This window comes from Dendrobium catenatum, unplaced genomic scaffold (assembly GCF_001605985.2).
Source record: "Dendrobium catenatum unplaced genomic scaffold, ASM160598v2 fragScaff_scaffold_390, whole genome shotgun sequence".
Classification (NCBI taxonomy): domain Eukaryota; kingdom Viridiplantae; phylum Streptophyta; class Magnoliopsida; order Asparagales; family Orchidaceae; genus Dendrobium; species Dendrobium catenatum.
This window is the reverse complement of record NW_021318852.1, coordinates 3,537,260-3,553,674: the sequence shown is the minus strand read 5'-3', so window position 1 is coordinate 3,553,674 and position 16,415 is coordinate 3,537,260. Positions and strand designations below refer to the sequence as shown.

General features: G+C 33.1%; 1 protein-coding gene across 1 annotated transcript; it reads left to right on the top strand.

The window, feature by feature from the left end:
- Window positions 1-9,564: 9,564 nt before the first annotated feature.
- On the top strand, window positions 9,565-13,673 carry LOC110107813 (phospho-2-dehydro-3-deoxyheptonate aldolase 2, chloroplastic). Its single transcript, XM_020838212.2, has 5 exons — window positions 9,565-10,235; window positions 10,946-11,223; window positions 11,579-11,855; window positions 12,892-13,137; window positions 13,229-13,673. The coding sequence occupies exons 1-5, from the start codon at window positions 9,777-9,779 to the stop codon at window positions 13,511-13,513; spliced, it is 1,545 nt and encodes a 514-aa protein (XP_020693871.1). The 5' UTR covers window positions 9,565-9,776; the 3' UTR covers window positions 13,514-13,673.
- Window positions 13,674-16,415: the final 2,742 nt, after the last annotated feature.

Sequence of the window (16,415 nt, the reverse complement as noted above, 5' to 3'; positions counted from 1 at the left end):
GAAATATTTGCATTAGTGTAGAGAAGGCACCTTTAGGAGACACCATTACTCCTGATGTGCTTATGATGGAGGTTTTTTATTTTGTTATTTCATGTACTTGTTTGAGTTACCGATTTTGACGAGGTACCAATTTTGATGAAAAGTATAACTAAATACACTGGCATGGTAAGAGCTGGGTCCAAAATTGTTCAATGAAAAATAGGCTAAACTCTACTTGAAACATTAGATTATCAGGTTGGATTTCATCTCTTTTATCTCTCAAGTGAATTGTTATAGAGAGCTTGATTGGATTCTTCATAGAGAATGAAGAACCAAGATGTGCTAAAATACATGAATTTAGAGAGAGAATTTTAAAATCATGGAAAATTGTTTAAAACACATGACGCTTGACCCCTTATTCAGAGGTAAAAGCTAAGGTTAGTGACTTGGTGCTACATTACATGCTACACGAGAATTGGAATACCAAAAGGGTAGTTGGATATATGTTGTAGCCAGTACAACAGTTGAACAATTGACATCTTGTTGAGACTCACTTTGACAATTGTTGTCCAGAGATTGACAAGAATAAGGCTTCATTTGGGACGGTTTTGTTATCGATTTTTAAAGTAGCTTTCTAGTATAGAACTTTCTTGAACTAGAAATTTTTGTATTAGAAAACTATTTTAGAAAGCAGTAAGAAAGCTGTCCCAAACGAAGTCTAAGTTTGTAGAATGATTACCATGGGAGAGTATTTGAATTTAGTTGTTTATCAGGTATGACTCTAATAGGAAGTACTTGAGTCTGCGAGTAACCCTAAGGGTAATATTCGAGTTCGCAAGCAAACCTAACAAGATTAGGTTGAAACAATGAAGAAAACTGCTGTTTGGGCAACCAAACAGCAAACCACAGCAGTTTTTCTTAAGAAAACGGAAGAATTTGAGGGAAATAATAGAGAAATCCACCAATAGATGCAAGAAAACAACAAAGATACAACTTCCTTCAATTCAAGAGAAAGGAACCACTCTCCAAGTCTTTAGCCAAGCCTAGAGCCCAAAAACACAAACCCTAGATCTCAAAATTCAAATCAATCTCAAGATGAAAAACCCTAATTCTACAATAATCACTAATTGAAGACATAGGAAGATTATAAATTCCCTAAACAGCCCCTAATTCAAAATTTTCCCTCAAAACAAGCATTAATCAAGGTGCGGGGCCCAAGGGAGTGGCCGGCCCCCTTTCTTCTCATTCTCTTTTAAAACCTCCATGACAATTTCTTGATGGTACTATCTTATATCACATTAAATTTGATCTACTAAAGAATTCCTATTTGCATCTCTAAACAACAAGTTTTCAAAAATTAGCATTTCTCAACTTTTAAACTCCACCATCTCCTAGAGATTTTTTTTTTATTTTACTAATTGATTTCCTTTTGCACTTGATATATATACAATCATAACTAAAACTGAATATTATGTGGTCAATGAAACTCTCATCTAGAATTACCTTAAGATCTTGGCAAGAAGAGTTTCCTTTCCTTGAGTAAAAGAAAAATCTATTTATGATTTGTTAGATCCACTTTGGCAAGTAATCAAGGGCTTGCTTTTCTTGTTTTAAAAAATGATGCACATGTTAAGAAACAGGTTGTTTAGTTCTTTTAATTTTTTATTTAGAAGAAAAATTATCGTGTTTCCAAAAATTCTGAAGGCATCACATGAGGCAATTTCATTCATTTCCAAAACATTTATCATGAAAAAGAAGAAATAAATAAACATCCAAACATGTCTCTATTTAAATTGAAAAAGCCATAAACAAAACAAATAGAAAATAAAACACAAACAAAAATGGACAAAGTGTTCTTATCAGTTTTTAATATATATATATATATATATATATATGTTATCTTAAGACAAGGTGATATAGTAAAATCAACTAAAGCTTCTTTTATAGCGTTTATATATCTTGTGATACAGTAAAATCAACTAATGCTTCTTTTATTGTATTTATATATCCTATTCCATGCCTACAACTGCATTTATATCTCATATTTCATCTTTGTCATGAATAATCTCGAAGTTCATCCTACAATAACCTGTATGTTCATTTAAGTTACCTCCAATTAATATCATTTCTTCCTCTAGCATATGATGTAGTAGTTCATTCATATGTTTCTAAGAATGATTTTTAAATCAACTCCTAATCCAGCTTAAGAAGCACAAGCACTAACTACATTTATAATGTCAATGCCAATAATCATCTTAATAGCAATCACCAAAAACCTATTCATCTCATAAATTTTATACTTAGCTATTAAACTTAACAAATCAACATCCATGAGTTTGTTACGTTGGCCCAGGAGGGGCCGACTATTGCTCCTGAACCGTTGATAATGAACTTGCTGCTGAAGTGAAGAGGTGCAAAATATTACTACAACAACAACAACATCAAGCCTTTTTCCCATTACGCGAGGTTGACTACTTAAATCCTTTTTTTTCATTGTGTTCGATTAAGAGTGAAATACTCATTTAAATATAATAAAGAAAGGGCATATCTAATATTTTCTAACCAAGTCTTTTTAGATCTACCTCTATCTTTCTTAACATAAGCCAAATCTAATACATCTACTCTCCTAATCAGGTCATCGGAGGACTGCGATTTTATGTAACCAAACCATCTAAGGCGACTCTCTCTAATCTTATCTTCCACTGGAGCTACTCCAACCTTTTCACGTATATGCTCATTTTGTATCTTGTCTCTAAGAGTAAAGCGCTCATCCACCTGAGCATCCTTATCTCTGCAATACTTAACTTAATATTATGCTTCTCTTTTAATGGCCAACATTTTGCACCACCAAGCATTGTAGGTTTCACCATCATCTTATAAATTTTTTTCTTGTTTGAGGGGGACTTTTATGTCTCACAACAAGCTAGTGCATTCCTCCACTTCAACAATCCAACTTGAATTCTACGAATAATATCCCCATCTATTTCACCATCACTTTGAACAATTGATCCAAGTTTTCTAAAATGTGTACTCTTATTAATGACTTGATTGCCCAAAGTCACAATCCCTCCACTAGATATATTACTATTAAAATTATACTCCATATATTTGGTTTTAGATCTACTCAAATGAAAACTGTAAGACTTTAAGGTTGACTTCCATAATTCAAGTATACATTCAACTCACTCTCTAGTTTTATGAACAAGAGGAATATCATTAGCAAAAAGTATACACTAGGGTACAACCTCTTGCAAATGTCTAGTGAGAACATTCATAACTAAAGCAAAAAAATATGGGCTTAAAGCTGATCCTTCATTTAATCCAAGTGAAATAGGAAAATACTTGATAACTTGTGTTTGAACACAAGTAATAGCTCTTGCATACATATCCTTGATGACTTGAATATAGGCATTATTAACCCATTTCTTTTCAAGAACTCTGCATAGCACTTCTCTTGAAACTTTATCATATGCTTTCTCTAAATCAATATATATCACATGTAGATCCTCCTTATTTTCTCTATACTTCTGCATCAAACCTCTCAATAAATGTATAACTTCCATAGTTGACCTACCCGGCATGAATCCAAATTGATTTTGAGAAACAATAGTATCATGCCGTAACAATAACTGAAATTATTAAGAGAAAGAAATGTGTTTTTGAAAGTGACCAAAATTAAATACTACAGTAACTTAGATTGATTATTGCAATGAGTGTAGTGAGTAAAACAAAAATATAACTTTTGAAGATTTATATGATAGACTTTAGAGGAAGGAGAAAATGGTATATATATATATATATATATATAATCAGAGTTAAAGATAATATGAGCTTAATAATGATGAAAATATTATTTGGAGAATTTATAAAGTTAGAGTTTTAAGAAAGAAATTATTTTAGAAGAATATAATTTACAAAATAATGAGTTGTATTATAAATTAATCTAATCTAAGATGTAAAATAGAGTAAGCTTTGAAAAAGATGAGTAAAAGCAGAGTTTTTGGTTCTCCTGAGAGATTCATGAGGGATACTATATGGTGAACGATTTTTTTAATTGAATTTTGAAGACCATGTGGATGCCAATTGATGATGGACGAAGCATTTTAGTACTAATATTTAAGAACATATGAGATGCTTAAGAGTGTGATAACTATAGAAGAATCAAACTTATAGCCATGGGTGAGAGTAATAAAATATAACTTTAAAAGCTTACATCAAATTTCAAGAATTAATTTAGTTTCATACCAAGGAAATTTGTGGTTAAAATTTTTTGGTGTTATGATAATTAATAAAAAATAATAGAGAGCAGAGAATGGATCTTTATATGATTTTATTGATCTTTAGAAGACATAATCCAGTATCATAAGAATTAATTTGCTTAGCATTAGTTTAAAATATATGTTAAGTTGTTTAATATATACAAAATACATTATTGATTAGTATTAGAAGTAGTATATGTACTACTCTTTTCTAATTAATAAACTAGGAAGGATAAATTAAAGAATGATTACATAGAAGGAATGATCAAAGTGGCATCTTTGAAGTTTGAAGTGTAGGGTAATTGAAAATAGACCGAGGTAGTGCTGATATATTCAATGAAGAGGAATGGAAGAAAATGCACCCGTTAGTCAAGTATTTACAATTATTGTTAAGGATTAGGAAGAGAAGATAGGCTTAAGCCTTAAGGCGACATGAATAGTTGTTCAAAATGATTTATGAAAACTATACTTAATACCTCAATTAACAATTTATAGGATCGAAGAAAAAAATGAGGATTTGTTAATTCAATCAAAATAGTTAAGATAAGGCTAATGATGTTTTTTATTTATTTATTTATTTATTGCACCGACAGGATATTTCTAGAAGTTATCCACCTTCATTGGTGTTATCTTTTTTTTAACTGCAAGGGTTGGAACTTGTACATCTTTTGTTCTCAAACTTCAGTTGGGATGTCTATTTGTGTCTTAGGCTACAAGCACTGATAAAGTTCATTTGTTTCACAGTACTTTAATTTGTAACCGGAATTTACACTAGCTTTTTCATTGATTACCCATGGATATGGAATTATTGGCCTTAAATTGGTTGTTGGTGCTGTTGACTAAACCTTATAAACTGATAGTATTAAAACTGTTTTCTATAGAGCATTTTATCTTCACAGAAACTACTGAGTTAATTTTTATAGAAGAGGAATTCAATTTCACTGTTTATTTATTTTCCTTTTCAATTAGCCCCCCATATATTTTATTCTTGATTTTATAACCTGCTGTATTGGAAACATTATTGCTGAAATTGTCCCAGAAAATCAGGCTTTTTTTTCAACCCTTAATGCACTTAATTTGTATGTCTTTCTAAAAAATAGTAGTGGAACGTTTTATAATGGTTCTGCCATTTTCTACCTCATAATATATCCTTTTCAGCTTAGTTTTTCTTCAGTTCACGAATTACTTTCTGTGCAAAATTTGCTCCCTAAAACTAAGTAATGCGTCTCCATGAAGGATTCAGATCAGGTGTCCTTGGAAGAAATGTGGATCAAGGTACCCAAAACGCTGACCTATTTCTTCATTTTGTAGAGTTGGTAGCTGGTTCAATTGTTGCGAATTGTTTGAGGTAATTTTTCATTCCAATAGAAAATTTACTTGATAAATATGATCTATATTTTTCTGGTCTAATTATTTGAATTTTATGTATAGAAGGACGGTGATCATTTGTGTTTAGGGTGAAAATTTTCTTTCTTTTGTGATTATCATTTTAACGATGTTATTTCTTCAGGATACTTGGTTTAAGAAAGATTTGCATTACTGTGCTGTCTTATTAAGAGTATTGGTTGTTTGGGAAGGGAAATAAGATTCACAGAATTAAATTTTTGATGCACACGTTACAAAATTGATGATCATAGTGATTTTAACTTTGGCTTCTCATAAGTATAGAGAAAAGTGATATCTTTTTGGATGATTTTTGTGTCACCATTTGCTTCTTCAAATGATTATCTGCAATCATATTGTCCTTACTTCATGAACTTGGTATTGCAGATTGAATTAAATGATTTCATCTTGTGTTTGAATGCTCTGTAATTATGGTCCTGCTAAATATGCTCTCTCTCTCTCTCTCTCTCTCTCTCTCATACACACACACTCTCTCTCTCTCTCAAATACACACGCACACCATACACATACATATATTAAAATACAGTCACTCAATCCACTCTTTTCATCTTGTATGCTATGGTCTTATGTAGAGTAGCTATATGGACAGCATCAGTAGCAGCATACAGGGCCGAAAAAAAAAAAAACTGTAGGGTAAGAGCGGCTACAAAGTTTGCTAAGAGAGTAGAAAGGAAATTCAAAGATGCTGTGTCTGGTATGAAAAGTAATTAGAAAGTTGGAATATTTTTTAAGATGACCGGAGATTACTATGGTAACTCGATCATTAGCTTAACTGGCTAAGTATGCAATATGAGGGAAGCTTCTTAGGCTTCATCTACTTTGTCAAGTCCTCAGTTTTCTTTTTCTGAAGTTGCAATACTTGAAGGAAATAAAATAAAGTATTGACCTTACGATCGAACTTGTAATTGTTCCTCTAGAAGGTCAAGCGATTGATTTTCTTGGACAAGTTTTTTGAGTCCGTTAGGTATATAATAAGATCACACCAGGTTACTTTTTAAGATTGTGTGTGTATGTATATATTTATTTGTAGGGAGGATCCTCAGGTGGATGAGTGACTTTGTAATTAGATAGAATGTGAAACGAGCATATACGTGCAAAGGTTGGAGTAGCTTCAGTGGCATATAAGATTAGAGAAAGTCACCTTAGATGATTTGGTCACATAAAATGTCGGCCTTTCTATGACCCAGCTAGGAGAGTAGATGGATTAAATCTGACTTATGTTAAGAAAGGTAGAGGTAGACCTAAACAAATTTTGTTATAGAATGTTAGAAATGACTTTTTTTATTAGATTTAAATGAGAATTTGACTCTTAATATGACATAAAGAAAAAAAAAACTTATTCATGTAGCTGATCCCACATAGTTGGATAAAGACTTGTTGTTGTAGTATATATATGTGTGTGTGTGAAGAAAGATAAAAGAACTAAGATTTAGAATTTTTTGTGTTTATTGTTTCAATATACAATTTGCGAGATTTTCTGAGTGCTTTCTTTTCGTGGTTAAATGTTTTAAAATCATCACCATTATTCATTAGACATGATTGAATTATGTACATTCTGGGAAGTCTGACATATTCTTTGATGATATAAGGTCTCTCTCAAGTGGATCCAAGTTTCCTAAGGTAGATAATTGGGTTCTTGCATTGACTTTTTGAATATCTAAATCTCCTTATCGAAAGTTCCTTTCAATACTCTCAGCAACTCGCCTCTTCTCTTCTTAATGGAGGGATGCCTGCATTCTCTTTTCTTCAAGTAAAACAAAATAATGAGGCTCAGAATAACCAAAAGAACAACAACAAAATGGGACATATTTAGATAGGATTGTCATACAAGGTGACAAAACAGGGCTCAAGAACTAAACGAAAATGAGCAAACAAAGTTAAAAAGAAACTCACTACTGATACAAATCTGAATTGTGATCCCATCTAGTCTTCAATCTAATAACAAAGCTGATTTTTTTCAATCATGTTATTGACATTCAAAAACTTACCTCTAAATATACGATTGTTTCCTTCTTGCCACGTATAATATGCAGTGACTTGTACAACCAACAAGAAAATTTTTTTATTGATTTTACATGATATGTTATCACAGTGATTAAGCATCTCTAACATATTACCCCAAGATGAAAAAAGTTATAGGGAATTGTGCTATTTTGTTGTGTAAGAATAACAGACCATCAAAGAATTAAGTTTTTATTTGGGACGGCTTGGCTTTCTGCTTCTTAATTATACTTCTTAAAGCAGTAAGAAAGCCTTCCACAATAGACCTTTCATCCAATGATAAGGAAAAAAGAGCGTTACCATCAGAAACAACTATAAATTCCATCATATTTTTCTCTGCTTGAATGCAATGCTGTGAAGTTGTTTCCAAAAAGGAGAGGAATAACTATTAGGCTTAGCCCAAATAAAACCATAAACTTTATTGCATCAACCTTAAAAAAGGGATTTGATATTGTAGTGTTTCCAAATTATTTTGGCTTTAGAGAAAGTGTGAAGAGTACCTATAGAGGGCAAACCAACTCTTCTAACTAGGACTGTCAGAATTGGGTCGCTTTGGGTTCAACTTGAAAATGTCCTGGCACTATATTCAATTTCTTGAACCCGAATTCAACCCGCTTTAGACCCGAGTCAACCCAGCACGACCTGCCAAAATTTCGAAGCAAAAAATTCTGAAGTTGGAATTCTTGGCAGATAAAATTTACAGAACTTAAAACAATAGAGTTCAACCCATAAGAATTTAGAAGCAAGAATTCACATGGAGAATGGTATTAAGAAGGCCAGAATCATCAGTTAAAATGAAGAGAGAAAAAAAAACCTGAAAAAAAAAAAAGAATCTCCTATTTGGATTAAGGTTTACAGTTAGGGGCCTGTCTCATTTCATCAAATTATTTGTCATTTTACACAGGACAAACTATAAATTATTAAATTAGAAACATTTTACACTTTGCAATAATTATTACAAAATATAAACTATAAATCAGCTAACAAAAGTTACAAAATAGAAAAGAATTTACAGCAATTTATCAAATACAAAAGAATTTACAGTTTATATTTTGTTGCTTTGTTGAATTAAAAAACAATTAACAAAATACAAAAGAGTTTACAATAAATTTGAATATGAAAATTATAAATTACACTTTTAACTGCTTGAAAAATCTGTCTTCAATTTATAAAATACAGAAAAGTCTTCCAAAAAAATGCTTGAAGAAAATGCCTTCAATCTTCAAATAGATTTAACTGAAATAAAACAAGTTAAATAGCTAAAAAACTTGAATATATAGCTCAAATTAAATCCTCCAAATTATTAATCACATAATAAATTGTAATTTTAATAAATATTAGTATATTAATCTTATATATTATATATTTAACTTTTAAATATTTATATTTGATCATATAAATTTTAATATCTAAATCACTTCATAATATATTCAGAAAATATATATTTTATTTTAACTAATTTTAAATCAATGACATTTTATGTATTTTAGAGATTTTGATTATATATATATATATATATAAGAATTTAATGATATGGAAGTAAATCTCAAAATTTATAAGTAATTCCAGAATGTTTTAAAATTTTATGGAGTTCCTAATGCGCAAATTATTGAATATGAATGAATGTCATCGATGATAGACAAATTAATTTTGATTATTAGTTTTAAATCAATTATTTAATTAACAATTAAGAAATAATGACGAGTGTTTCAATCCTACTCACATCTGGCGCTGGGTCCTTCGCTCACTACAAATAAAATAATCCTTAAAATAAATTTCCAATTATTTACGATGCAACCCTATAAATATTAATCATTGTAAAAAACTATTATAATTCCTATAATTCCCTTAATTTTTTTTAAAAAAATTATAATTTGAAAGACCTAATAAAATAAATTAAATAATTGCATTGTCACAAATTAAGGTTCCCACGCGGAAGGTTGACATACGTCGCACAGCTGGAAATATCTCCCTCGCTCGCTCTCTCGCTTGCCTTCCCCCTAAATCGGCGGGAGATAAAAAACGCAGCGACAAGACAAAGAAAACCTCAACGGCGGCAGAGGTGCTCTATCTTCTTCTAAAAATTCGTAACTTTGTCGGGGCGTTCTTCGGTCATCTCCCAATCAATCATCAATGGCAGCCCTGACCGGTAGAGTCAACCTCACTCCAGGTGCAAACGCCTCCCTTCTACGGCGGACAGCTCCCAGAAACCATGAATCATCAAAAAGATTCGATTTTTTGAGGATTAACGTTTCTATGGGAGTAAGAGCGCGGGCTACGGCCTCAACTTGGTCTCCAGGTAGCTGGAAATCGAAGAGGGCGCTCCAGATTCCAACCTACCCGGACCCGGCGGAGCTGGAGTCCGTCCTCCGGAATTTGGAGACCTATCCGCCGCTTGTGTTCGCCGGCGAGGCGAGGAAGCTTGAGGAGAGACTGGGTGAGGCTGCCATGGGGAGGGCGTTCCTTCTCCAGGGGGGCGACTGCGCCGAGAGCTTCAAGGAGTTTAACGCCAATAACATCAGAGATACATTTAGGGTTTTGCTGCAGATGGGAGTTGTGTTAGCATTTGGAGGACAGATGCCCATCATTAAGGTGCCTAAATTTTATCCTTTTTTTTTCCTAATATCAATCCAATTTTTATAAATCAAGTCGAGTAAAATTCCCAATGCCTTTCTCGTCTTTAAATTCCCATACTTTTGAGTGACATTTTTTGGGCAAATTATTGCATCAGGTCACCCAACATGTTGGGTCCTCTCTGTCTACAATAAAGTGCAGTGCTACAGTGACCCACGCTGTAGACAGAGAGGATCCGAACGGTTCGAATCTGATGCAATAAACGTCATAAGGCCTTGTTTTGTTTTGTTCTCGAATAGAAAGATATCAATGAAAGTAATTGTTATTTTTTTCATCTTTCACTGTGCCCGTTGCATGCTACTATTGATATTAGCGGACTTTGTGGAAAATTACTGTAGCGTACCCATTTTCGGAGTCAAATTTTAAGTTTTGTAAACGAGGATAATAGTTTCTCCTTTTTTTTCTATCTTTTTGTTTTTTATTTGCTTGTGTTTCTTACATCCCAGGCATTCAAAGTGGGTTTTTAGCGGCCCAGTTATCAGTTTATCATCGTAACGAAGAAAAACTAAGTAGAACTATATGAATGTTAATAAGCTCTTTTTTGTAATTAAAAATATTGCTTTGCTCTTCAAGATTAACCTAAAAAATACATCCCCTTTTGCATTTGCTTGGTGCCTTTTTGCCATCTTGTTTGATTGTGAATTTAATGTTTTAGTAATGCTTATCAGGTTGGAAGAATGGCAGGGCAATTTGCCAAACCACGATCGGAGCCCTTTGAGACCATTGATGGTGTGAAGCTTCCTAGTTATCAGGGAGACAACATCAACAATGATGTTTTTAGCGAAGAGGCTCGAAGGCCCGATCCGAAAAGGTTGATTAGAGCCTATAGCCAATCTGCAAGTACTTTGAATCTTCTTAGAGCATTTGCTACAGGAGGCTATGCATCTATTCAAAGAGTTACAAAATGGAATCTTGATTTCGTGGAGCACAGTGAGCAAGGGAATAGGTATCTTTTGTTGCATTTTCATTTTGAAAAACAAAAGAAGGTGTAAATAAAAGAAAATTGTTCAGGGTTCCATTTACTATTTTATCCAGAAATTATCCTTACATGAGCTTGAAGAAAAATCTTAGATGTTTGAATGAATAACTATTGCCATTCATGTGATAATTAGGTTAATAAGATAAATGCCTAATTACATATCAAACATGTTAAAAAAAAAAAGAAAACAAGAAAAAGCGCCATACTTGATTATACTTGTATGTTATTGGTTCAAAAATGAGGATTTTTGTAAAATGTTTTGATACAGATTACAGAGCTTGATGCTCCTGTTGAAAATTTTCTTTTGAATTATTATGTTTAGATATATGGAGTTGGCACAGAGGGTAGATGACGCTCTTGGATTCATGATTGCTGCTGGTCTTACTGGTGATCATCCTATAATGACGACAACAGATTTCTGGACATCACATGAATGTCTTCACCTGCCTTATGAGCAAGCACTTACGAGAGAGGATTCGACAACGGGTCTCTACTATGATTGTTCAGCTCATATGTTGTGGGTTGGTGAGAGGACTCGACAACTTGATGGTGCACATGTTGAATTTCTTCGTGGGGTGTCCAATCCTTTGGGCATAAAGGTGATGCTTTCTCATGAGACTTCAACTTCGTTTGGGATGACTTTTTTTACTGCTTCTTAAAGCAGCTTTCGAGTACAAAATTTTTAATTTCTATACTAGAAAACTGTTTTTAGAAGCATGAAAAAAGCTGTCCCAAACGAAGTTTTCCTAAAAGTTTTATCATGTTCCATTTGCCCATCATAACATAGAATTATATGGAAGGTCGAATTTGTACCATCATCTGCTACCATTATCTATTTATCTGTGTTCTTTTGGTACTTAATGTTACAAATCATGTTAAAATAGAAATATGGTGTTGCTTAAGGAAAATATCATCATTTTATTGATCTCTATTTAGCCCATTTGTTATGTTGATTTGAGTTGTAGTCATTTGCCTTGATCAAAGAAGTAATCCATAATATCCTAGAGCTCATGTCTTCACTATGGTGTACTTTCATCCAAGATTGTTTTGTAGATTGGGAGATTTACATACGTACCACCATATACTATTCTATTTACATATTTAACACCTAAATATTTAATATTACATACATACCACCCATAGTTTATTTTCATATCAAATTTGAGTGGTAGAAATAAAATATATGAGTGGCAGGAAGAAAATATGAGTGACATATTTGACATTAAAATAATATAGGGTAGTATGTATGTAATATTAAAGTTTTGGGTATTAGATATGCAAATAGGATGATATAAAGTGGTATGTATGTTTTTGGGCTAATTTACACTTCAGTCTTTGTATTGAGGCACGATTTGCTAATTGGTTTTCAATTTTTCAATTTTATGATTATCCTTCTTTTTTTTTAAATATAAGTATAATAACGTCCTACATACAACTCTTTGTATACTATAGTTTTATTTGGGACAGCTTTGTTACTACTTCATAAAGCAGCTTTTTAATAAAAAATTAAAAAAATTATACTAAAAAACTGCTTTAAGAAGCAGAAAGAAAGTCAATCCCAAACGAAGCCTATGTTTTACAAACCACTCCCCTCAAGTTTTTTAAGCATACTTGTATCGGTGTATCTCCATATAGGCGAGTGACAAGATGGATCCTTCCGAGCTTGTGAAATTGTGTGAGATTTTGAATCCTCACAACAAGCCTGGTAGATTGACCATAATTGCACGCATGGGAGCTGAGAACATGAAACTAAAGCTTCCACATCTGATCAGAGCCGTGCGGCAGGCTGGACTCATAGTTACTTGGGTGAGCGACCCCATGCATGGAAACACCATGAAGGCTCCATGTGGCTTGAAGACGCGCTCATTTGATGCTATTAGAGTAAGCATACAAAAAACCATTTTTTTCTATGTTCTTTATGAATCATAAACAGGCAAAATATGAGATTCATTTATATTTTTTGCGCATTCAGTCTGAACTGAGGGCATTCTTTGACGTCCACGAACAAGAGGGGAGCCACCCCAGCGGAGTTCATTTGGAAATGACAGGGCGAAATGTAACTGAGTGTATCGGTGGGTCAAAGGCTGTGACCTTCGATGATTTGAGCTCTAGATATCACACACACTGTGATCCCAGACTGAATGCTTCACAGTCTTTAGAGCTGGCTTTCGCTGTTGCTGAGAGACTGAGGAAGAGAAGAGCAAGATCGTGGAAGAACTGGGTTTTTGACGATCAGCAGAAGACTGCTGTTGTATAAGGGAATAATAAGCTGATGTGGTTTTTGTATTTACAGCTACTTCCCTGGTTTATTTTTCACTTTTATGTTTCCAATTTTCTGCTAGAGTTTTAAAACGTTGAAATTTATCTGTTACATGGTCTTATTATATATATAATTTCCATATTTTCTTTGAACAGTACTATAGTAGTGGGTTTGATACACTGAGTATGCTCTTTTTTAGACCTACAATCGTTATTAAATACTACTGCAACAACAATAATAATAATATTAAGTCTTTATGCCATTGTGTTGGTTTTTTTAGAACATTTAGATCAATTAAAGTAAATTCACACACACATATCACATACGTAAAACTCGTATCAAAGACATTTTGATTAGTAGCCAAAGCTTCCAACAAACAGATTGAGTTGAGTTGCGTATGTTTACTGCGTGAATCTTTTTTTCTATTATCCTATTAAGACTTAAATTCTTGGTTAAATCTAAACTTTATGCCATTGTGTTGGTTTTTTTTAGAACATTTAGGTCAATGAAAGTAAATTCACACACGCATATCACATACGTAAAACTCTAATCAAAGACATTTTGGTTAGTAACCAAAGCTTCCAACAAACAAATTGAGTTGAGTTGCGTATGTGAACTGCGTGAATCTTTTTTTCTATTATCCTATTAAGACTTAAATTCTTGGTTAAATCTAAAAATAAAAAGGGTATTTCTAATATTTTTTAACTAAGTCTTTTAATATATATCTCTATCCTTCATAACATTGGACAACTGTGATACATTCACTCTCCTAATTGGGTCATCAAAATGCTGATATTTTACTTAACCAAAATATGTAAGGCAAATATCTAATTTTATTTGTCACATGCTACTCCAACCTTTTTTTGTATACTCTTTTTATATTTCATCTTTAAGAGTGAAGTCACTTATCCATCAAAGCATCTTTATCTCTGCAATGCTTAACTTAATTTTGTTACAATAGTGATCATATAAAGACAAATAAATAATTTTGTTGTTATGGTGGGTGAACAATTTAGTTTAATTAGTAACCTCATGAACAAGACAATTTTGTTATATTTCCTTGGCAATCATGGCATGATGTTTCTGAAGGTGCTTTTCAGTTAGGGATGATCGCACTTACTGTACCAGACTGAAAAGTTTATGGCTGCTAATAAAAATATAACTTGATGTCGCACATGATCTCATGATGTCCAAGTTTTCATAGGGAAATGTTATTTTTCTGTGAAAGTTTGGATTTTGGCTAGCTAAGGTCAATGAAACTTGTTCCATTAAAAAGAGTATATGTTTTAGATATCTCAGATCTATTGTTTAAATTGATAGTGAAATAGATGAGAATAACGTAGCTCTCATTGATTTGTTGGTTGGAAGATTGACTCCCAACTAAAAAATCTTGGATTCGAGTCTCACGTATGTGTTTGGGTGTTACCTCTAATTTATCCCTTGAAGTGAAGAAATGCATCGGATCTGTTATGTGATAGAAAATTACCCCTTAAACTTAAGTGAAAATTCTATAAGATAATGGTGAGGCATGTAATTCTTTATGACGCATAATGTTGGTCATTAAAAGAGAAGCATAAAATTAAGCTAAGTATTACAGAGATGAGGATGCTCAGGTGGATGAGTGGTTTTACTCTTAAAGGCTAAATGTGAACAATTATATACATGAAAAGGCGGGAATAGCTAGCTTCAGTGGCAAATAAGATTAGAGAGAGTTGTTTTAAAGGATTTGGTTACATAAAATATCAACCTTCTGTTACATCGGTTCTGTCCGAACTGGCTCAGAAAACCCGTTGGCCAGTCCAGCGGGTGTATAAGAGGCCGACACAGTCCGCCTCTTCCTTCTCTGGGCCGCATGAATGAATGGGTCCCACCCATTATTTGATTTTCAAATAAAGAGAGAGAGAAGGCCAATGCTTTGGGAGGGAAATTAGATTAGGAAAGCTTTTGTATTAAAGTGCATGAGGGGATTAGGGAGAGGTTATGTTTTGGTTGATTGAAATTAAGGTTTCTTGGAAGGTTGGGCTCTAGACAACTTTGTCTAGAGATTTGGTAGAGACGATCCTCCTCTCAAATTGAGGATCTCTTGTATCTTGCTATTTTATTCATCGTCTAGTAGAATCCAAATTTCTTCTTGAGTTTTCTCTTAGTTTTTCTTGTGGTTTTGCTATTTTTCTGGATGCTATTTGCTCTTTGTTTTATGTTAGGATTGCTTGAGAACTCAAATGTAACCTTAGGGTTACTTGCGAACTCAGGTATTTCCTATCACCATCCAATTACTCGATTAGGAGAGTATAAGTATTATATTTGTCCTATATAAGTATTATATTTGTCCTACGCTAAGAAAGATAGAAGTAAACTTAAAAGACCTGGTTAGAAAGTATTAGAAGTAACATTTTTATTGGATTTAAATGAGAACTTAACTCTTAACAATACACAAGAAAAATAGGATGCGACCCCAAGGAGTGCCATACAAATTTGTTGCTGTAGTATTTGAGCCATCCTCCTCATTAAGAGACCAAAAACTTATGTACAAGATAGTTGATGTTCAATATTAAAATTGCTCCTAATCTCCTCTTCATTGCTCTCCCTCTTCTCATTAATCATGAGCCATCCAACCCCCCTCTTTTCATTGACCATGAGCCACCCAATCTCCTCTAAATGCTCAACTTCTCTATTATATTTCACTCACACTCTCTTTACAACACTCTCCCTTCCTCTCTACGGATGGAGAAATTATTCTGTACGGATGCCGAACATCATTTAGAGACCAATCAAAATGAGCCACGTCGGTACCGCGGCTCGGTACTGCTCGGTACCGCACTCAGTATTGTTGACGTGTCTCATTCTGATTAATCTCCAGATATAGAGCTGCATTCGACATACACAAAATAATTTCTCC

Coding starts and splice junctions, on each gene's coding strand:
- LOC110107813 (XM_020838212.2), top strand. CDS start 9,777: ATGGCAGCCCTGACCGGTAGAGTCAACCTCACTCCAGGTGCAAACGCC. Junction 11,224..11,578: donor CACAGTGAGCAAGGGAATAG/GTATCTTTTGTT, acceptor TATTATGTTTAG/ATATATGGAGTTGGCACAGA. Junction 13,138..13,228: donor GCTCATTTGATGCTATTAGA/GTAAGCATACAA, acceptor TTGCGCATTCAG/TCTGAACTGAGGGCATTCTT.